Below are 7,741 nucleotides of genomic sequence, written 5' to 3' on the forward strand. Positions count from 1 at the left end.
AAAGCTGGCTTCAGCCCTGGGGCCCACGTCCTCCAAAAATCAGCCCTGTACTTATGTATTGCAAATCATTTATCTTACGAGTCTTTTGCAATATTGCAATTTTCAAAGAAAATAGTTGTTTATAAAAAAAAGAATAAAAAAAGCAATGCACCACTGTGAATATGAGTCTTTATAGCATTTTGTTTTATAATAAATAAATAAATAAAAAAATAATATAAATGTGGAAATAAACCCACCCGTGTTATTTGGGTTGCCTGCATCCCGAACAATAAACGCATAAATGCACGAATGTGATAACACGAACAGCGCGTTTGAGGCTCCGGTGCACAAACAGCAAAGTTAAGAGTGTTTAGGAAACGCTCCAATTACTCTAATCTGTCACCTGTGTTTCTGTAAACGTCCCACTGTCATGTGGCTTTGCGGCTAAAATTGAGATTCTCCAAACAGGAGCGAGTTCAAAAGAATTGAAAGAGACTCGGGGATACGAATCGGAGCGCAGAGTTTCGCTTTCGTTTCTGAGAAATGGCAGAGCTACCGCTAAACCAGACGTGGGAGGAGCTTCGAGAGGCGTTATAAAAACTCAACTATTTACCAGCATTCACACGCACGAACAGGCAGTCAGGCGAGCTGACGGCTGAGAATCACAGCTGGAGGAGGACAGAAAGACGCCGAGTCTGCGTCAGAAACGGTCCCATGCAACAACCACTGTCCCCCTTCAGGACCCTGCAGGATTATCTCCTTGTTTAACCATCGGCGCATTGGCTCTATGGGATTACTGACTGACGGATCCATAACAGGCAGCTGCTGTTAAAAAAAAAAAAAAGAAGCGGTGAGACTTTTTTTCCCTTTAAAAAAAAAATGCATTTATTTATTTTTTAATGAGGGATTTATGGCGGACTGTTTCTTTAAAACGACGATGATCTGGATTTAAAAATGGCCATTTTTAGGGATTTTTCTGCGGTTTCTGCGCAGGTCCGTATTCTGTCTGCATTCTTATTGTAAATGGACACAAAGAACTGATTGGGATATGGAGTATCCAGAAGTTGCGTGACACGTCAAGCAATTTCAGGAACTTGAAGTCTAGCTGAACGATCCACATCCCAAGGGCATTAGTAATATATGCCACACGTCCTCTGGTTAATCATTGTATTTTCATGGAATTTTTTATTTTTTTTTTGCACCACTTTCCTTTAATTTGGAACATGAGTTCAGAGAGGGTCAGACGAATCACAAGCTGCCCAATAAGCCTCTAGACAAGCCTGGAGGCTTATTGTCTCACCTCAAACACCAGATCCTGACTGAACCTTGTCCTATTCCCCTTAGGGTCATTACTCCCAATGCCATGCTGTTTCTTTATCCTCAAACATCAACAAAAAGATTTTAACATTTAATTCATAGATGAGGTCAGATGCGTGTGTGTGGATAGAGACGGGATGCAGTAAATTGGATGTGGGTTTACCAGCCAAACCACAAATTCCAGTCATGTGAAGAACAGCACCGCTCTGTGGAAAGATTACACGAATAACATAATGCACACACTGTCTTTGATGTGTTTGGACAGTGATTTCCAGAATTGGAGAGGCAAATCATCAAGACTGAGGTTTTGGGATCCTCTTTAGAAATGAAACTAAATGCAGAAATAATCATGCAGATGCCTTTTTATGCTGTAAAATTTTGCTATTTCCAAAAGAAAAAGAAGAAGGAAAAAAACAACACTTGGAAGCTAAATGTTTTGGGGATTACTATGTAAGGCCTAATGTGGTTTTAGCCTTTGGGTTTGAGATGTTATTTGAGGCTTTTGGAAGTTTTTGGAAGTGCTGAATAACTAACATGTGTCTTCTTTCTTGTTTCCTTCAGGATGTCAGTGTGGTGGTTAGAGATGGGAGAGGTTTCAGGGCCTCTCTCCACTGTAGGATGGTAGCCGACAGCACAGTGGAAGGCCATGAGCGGACCGCCTTACCAAGCGCTTCACCAGCACCATCTTCTTCATCATCATCAGCAGCAGCAGCAACCCCTACGCAATCGGAGCAGCTTCAGCGTCAGGCCAGACCAAATCCAAGCCTGAAGTCGGCGTCCTCCCGCTCTGTGTACCTAACTCATTTCCCGACGTTCGCCTCCAAGGAGGACTGCAACATCATCACTGACACAGCCTCCAAGCTTGAGCGCAGCGGCTTCTACTGGGGCCCTTTGGGAGTGGAGGAGGCCCACCACATGCTCCACAACGCCCCGCTGGGCAGCTACCTTATCCGCGACAGCCGGCAGAAGGACGTCTTTTTCACCCTGTCCTATCACGACAAGAAAGGACCCGTCAGTGTGCGCATCGACTACAAGCAGCAGAAGTTCTCTCTGGCCGGCAACCAGCGCTCCTTCCCGACGCTCTTTGCCCTCTTGGAGTATTACATGAACACACCCAAGAGGAGCCTGAAAGTCCCGTACAGGAAATGGGAGCCCACGCTGCAGGAGCTGTGCAGGAGACGCATCGTAGAGTTGTGCGGAGAAAAGATCCCGGAGCTGCCGGTCACACATGTGGTCCAAGATTTCCTGCTGGACTTCCCTTACAAACTGTAAACAGTCTGCCATGTAACTTCTTGGCTGCATTGTTCTTGATTGCAAGATGGCAGCTTTTACCAAGTAACGGTACTGCAAGCGGGTTCACGAAGCCTTTGCGTCACAGATCCAGGAGAGAGACGATATGGTTACAAATGACATCGGCAAACTCTTTTTGCATGAAAAACTGTGAAATGCTGAGCAACAATAGCCAAAGGCGAGCACAGGGAGGTTGCAGTTGGACATTAATCTTTCACGACATTTCAGCATCTACCTCTAGAGACTTGACACCCAGTGGCACATGGACGGAGCATCCTTTGGTGACGAGGAAGTACAAAAAGTTGAAAAGTGCTGCATTAAAAGAAAGCGACACATGCGCAGGAGCATTTACTGAGATAAAAGTACCGGTGAGGATAACTGGGGCTGAAACTCAAAGAGCTCAGAAGTGTTGCCGAAGGACTTCTAGGGAATGGACTTGGAAATGTTTAGAGTCTCGGTGGAGGGTCCGGTTGAAGCATCACATGCAGATTTGTAGCAGATTTAAATACTCTAATATCAAAAAGTTTACATCGCCCTCGACTGTCGCAGGGCGAAAGCTTCAACACCACTTAGTGTCTTGGTGAAATCTGATGTGAATGAAACCTTGTCACTCAGAGCTGGAGACATGAAAATTCTTTGTACTGTACAAAGAGGCTTGTAGCCTCTTATTTACATGCCTCTGCCAAGCAGATTTTTGATTCAGTTTGTTTTATAGAATTTATTTAGTATTTTCTTTACTCGTGCACTGTTTTCTATGTTTTAAATAAAGTATATTTAAGTGAACCTCAATTGCTTTTCCTTTCTCTTTCAACGAGTTCCTGCTGTCTTTGTATTGTAATGGAAGTTTTTGTCAGGGGTCAGGTGGGAAGTGACGGATCACAGGACAGACAGAAAGTGTGGAAGGTAGTGTACAGTATTGTCACCGCACTGACTCATCTTTGTAGGACAAAGTGACAGGTGGGTGGGGTTACTTTGGTAGTAAACGGAGTGTTACACGTACATAAACACACTTACCAGAACCAGGGGACGAGATGACACATATCCACGCCTGTGATAGTAAATCTATAAATGTGTGTGGACTGATTAACATTTCTTCAAGAGGAAGTGGGATATTTTTGAGGCTTATTGGTTAGACTGACATGTAGATCGAGATCCCTTTTAGAGGCAGAATTCAAGTTTTGCATCAGAATTTTAAATAAAACCCACCGGGGTGTGGATTGCAAAGTAGTGAAGTAAAAAACAAAGTGAAACGATTTTGCACCAACAGACTAGTGTAAACATGTGAGGCGTCACATTTGAAAGATAACTTGGTTTCAAACCGTCCGGGATGACAGATGTGTTCGTTCAAAGAATGTTTGAACAGGGGGATTACTCAATGCTTTCACTTTGCCTGTAGGATTAAAGAGAGTCCAGCTTCGGCCGCGATTCAACAGTGTTTCATTCAAAATAAATGTTACTCAGTGGGTGCGACTGGTTACCCTTTAAGGTCGAAGGCTTACCAGAAGCTCTACTCACTCTTACTCAGCGTCATTGTGTTCCTGAGCTCAAACTGAAAGCTTCCTGTAGACTTTCAGGAAGCTTGCTCCTTGTTTGAATAGAAGCAGTATAACAGCCATTGTTTAATGTTGTCAGTTTTATGACGAATGGAGTCAAAGGTTTTCTTTTCTGTGTAATCAACCAGTAAGCGTCAAACTCACGGTAATGAACAAACATCTGAGAATGTCCTCATTAAAAAAAAAAACCAAACAAACAAAAAAGACTAATATCAACAATATTGGACGTGAGGATCATTCTTCATTGGTCATTTGGTGATGATGTATCTCACTAGAGTCCAGTTTTTGGTTGCCAGCACAAACACTCTTTTTTCCAGTATGTCATGTCCAATTATCAAGACTAGAACGCTTCTGCTAATACCCGAATAGACTAGATTTCAACCTATTCCGATTCCCAACAGCAAGTTACTGCAGTAGTACTATGTATAGATCTCTGCTGATTCCTTACAGTCAACTCATTTGTTATCGGCAGCAGAGGATTATGCGGCAGAAAAGTTGCTGCGTACAGCAAAATGTTATTTGAACCCTGTCCTTTCATTCTTCGTTCTAAAGAGAAGTTTCCTTTCTCAAGGCCCTTTTTAGGTAATAGATAAAGATTTGGGCATCAAAACCAAGGTTCACGACTACATCTTTGATTTTGAGACTGTTGTTCCCAACGGGAATCATAACCTCGTCTACTATGTCAATATGTAACTGTTAATAAGTAGTTACACCCAGATTGAGACCAGATGCAAATTTAAAATAATAATAATAAAAAGCATTTCTAGAGAATTTAAGCAGAATGTTGAAAGCAGAAGAACTTTCACGTAATGTCATTTCCAACACCCCCTGGTAAGTACCAGGCAAACTAGAAAGAGAGATGACATCACCTCACACACTTGACAATTTCACTTTTGGCATTCAGGCTTTGAAAGGAAATGCATTTATCTTTAGAGTTCAGTGTATTTTGTGTGTGATTTAAAGGTAAATACAGAAGAGAAGAAAAAAGGACCCTGTAGTTGACAGTAGGCGTGTCTCGTCTCCGTTAGACAGTTTTGGAAAGGTCAAAGCGCCCTTTCATTTTTGATTTGGTCAAAGTCACACAGACGCTGGGGTTTGCGAGATTAGACCTCAAATATTAATGTCTTTCACACCCATGACATTTGTGAGAGTATGTGTCATATGTAGTGAAGTAAACTTCAAATCTCTAATCTTTAGAGTTGACCTTGCCTAGCTGTCAGACTCTCAGTCATACCAAACCAGGCCTCCAACGCTGAAACCAAATCTAAACCAAGAGGCTTTGTGACCTTCTGGGGATTTTTACAAACACTTTTGGTTCTAGACTAACGTAGCCAAACACACTCAGGTGAGTCATACCGAATATAATAGTCAGTTTCTTTCAAGTAAATCCAGACTAGTTAGAGGATATCATCTTCTTCGATTAGGGAAGACAGCACAGCACACAAGTCAGCAGCTAATGTTACATCCTAAATTCAATCAGTGTCAATTCTCTTCTGTTTCCTTATAACTGAAATAAAATATACCAGTAAAAAAAATGGTGTCAAGGTGCGAATTGGTCTTGCCAGTCTGGTGACGACTGAATTATGTGTATCGGTTTAACTCAGCTCTTCTGCTTTCAGGACATTCCAGACTATTTTGAGAAGTGAAAGGTGAAGTGAGGTGTTCTACGACTCAGTCTTATCAGCTGATTTCTAAGGAATTTTATTTTCTGTTCCGTAACTCGCAGTAGCCATTCAAAAAAATAAAAAACCTAAAAAAAAAAAAAATAAAAAAAAAAAAGGGTCTCTAAAAACACAAAGAGAAAGCAGGCAATGTGAGGAGGAACAGCAAGACCTACTTTGACATTCCAAACGGGTGAGATGAGTCGAGTTTGGATTGCTCACAATCTTACAAGAGACTTTTTCTATAGTGGTTATGGATTAGTTGCTACTCAGAGGTTATCAGTCCTGCTCCAAGAGGCAACAGAAGTACCTTCTTTGTATTGAGAAACGATTTAGAAGTTCCCTGAAGACTCCTTAGTCATGATCTTCCCACATTTCCCTCACTTCCTTTTAGCGCAATCTCCTGAAATTCCCAGTGTGATTGCAGAGTTAAAGGAAACAGTCTGCAGAAAATGAGTGATTCTGAGACTTGCCAAAGTCGGGGTAAGTTTGGTACTCAAAATCGCTCAGCTCTTGTTAAAACGCAGTATATATTAAACTGCACTCTTATTTAGACCAAGACATTCTAGTGACTCACTGTTTGATTCCTAACATAAATATGTTACGTGGAGGAAAAGCAAGTTCTGCTTTCTTAAAAAGCTAAGACCACTCCACAAATAGCAAAAAGGTTTTTCCTCTAAGAATGTTCAACATTTTTACCACAACAGGATGCGACAAAACCAACATGCTTCTTTTTATGGGCTCAGTCCGACACTATGGGAAGTCCACTTGAAAACAATGCTGCGGCATGAGCAAAACAATCCTTGACATCTTAGCTTAGCATAATGGCTAACAGAGGCTAGAAACAGGAAGCATAACTGATTATGGAAATTAATGTTTTCGACACTGCAAATTGTATTCATCATGCTTTTACGGTTTGAAGTCATTAAATTGAGATGCCAGAGTGACGAGAGGTGTTTCCAGCCAACAGGTGCATAGAGAACCTTAGATCTCTATGCACCTGATCTAAGGTGCATAGATCAGGTGCATTCTGATCCAGAATGCTGCTGCTCGCGTTCTCACTAAAACCAGGAAGATAGCGCACATAACACCAGTTTTAAAGTCTCTCCACTGGCTCCCTGTAGCTCAAAGAATAGACTTTAAAATACTGTTGTTAGTTTATAAATCACTGAATGGTTTAGCACCACAATACATTAAAGATTTGCTGTTGTTGTATCAACCTTCCAGAACTCTCAGGTCTTCTGGTTCTGGTCTGTTCTGCGTCCCTAGAACCAGAACCAAATGAGGAGAAGCAGCATTTAGCATCTATGCACCAAAAATCTGGAACAAACTTCCAGAAAACTGTAAAACAGCTGAAACACTGACTTCCTTTAAAACTCAACTAAAAACCCATTTGTTTAGAGTTGTATTTGAAACGTAATCAATTACAAATTTATTGACGGAATCTGACTTGGTGTTGTGTTTTTATTGTTGATTCTAAGTTGCATTGTGTTTTTGAGTTTGATTTGATGTAAAGCACTTTGAAATGCCTTGCTGCTGAAATGTGCTATACAAATAAAGTTTGATTTTGATTTGATCTCCTATAGATTTTTAAATCTGTTACAAATGTCACTATGGAGCAAAGAGCAGCAGTGCTGCCCCTCCCTGACCTGTTGCTGCACACTGCTAGCTAGCTGGCTGAAAGGGAAACACTATTCCCATCGCCCGCTATTTAAAAATGTTTTCAGTTTACCAAAGCAAGATGCACAAATAAATCCCCATGCCTTGTGCAAAAGCAGCGTAGCCGGATAAAGCTGTATATTTATGCAAACATTACTATTAATTTATTTTACACTGGTTTATGTGTAAAGAGAAGTGCCATATCCTTAAAATGTAAACGTCTCACTAAAACCTCGCGAACAAAACAAACAAACAAAAAAACCCAACAGCTCATACCCCCAG

At 41.3% G+C, this 7,741-nt stretch overlaps 1 protein-coding gene across 1 annotated transcript; it reads left to right on the forward strand.

The window, feature by feature from the left end:
• The first annotated feature begins 420 nt into the window (after window positions 1–420).
• socs1a (suppressor of cytokine signaling 1a) lies at window positions 421–3,375 on the forward strand. Its single transcript, XM_044100823.1, has 2 exons — window positions 421–829; window positions 1,858–3,375. The coding sequence occupies exon 2, from the start codon at window positions 1,915–1,917 to the stop codon at window positions 2,566–2,568; it is 654 nt and encodes a 217-aa protein (XP_043956758.1). The 5' UTR covers window positions 421–829; window positions 1,858–1,914; the 3' UTR covers window positions 2,569–3,375.
• Window positions 3,376–7,741: the final 4,366 nt, after the last annotated feature.

The sequence above is a fragment of the Gambusia affinis genome, linkage group LG19 (genome assembly GCF_019740435.1).
Source record: "Gambusia affinis linkage group LG19, SWU_Gaff_1.0, whole genome shotgun sequence".
Lineage (NCBI taxonomy): Eukaryota > Metazoa > Chordata > Actinopteri > Cyprinodontiformes > Poeciliidae > Gambusia > Gambusia affinis.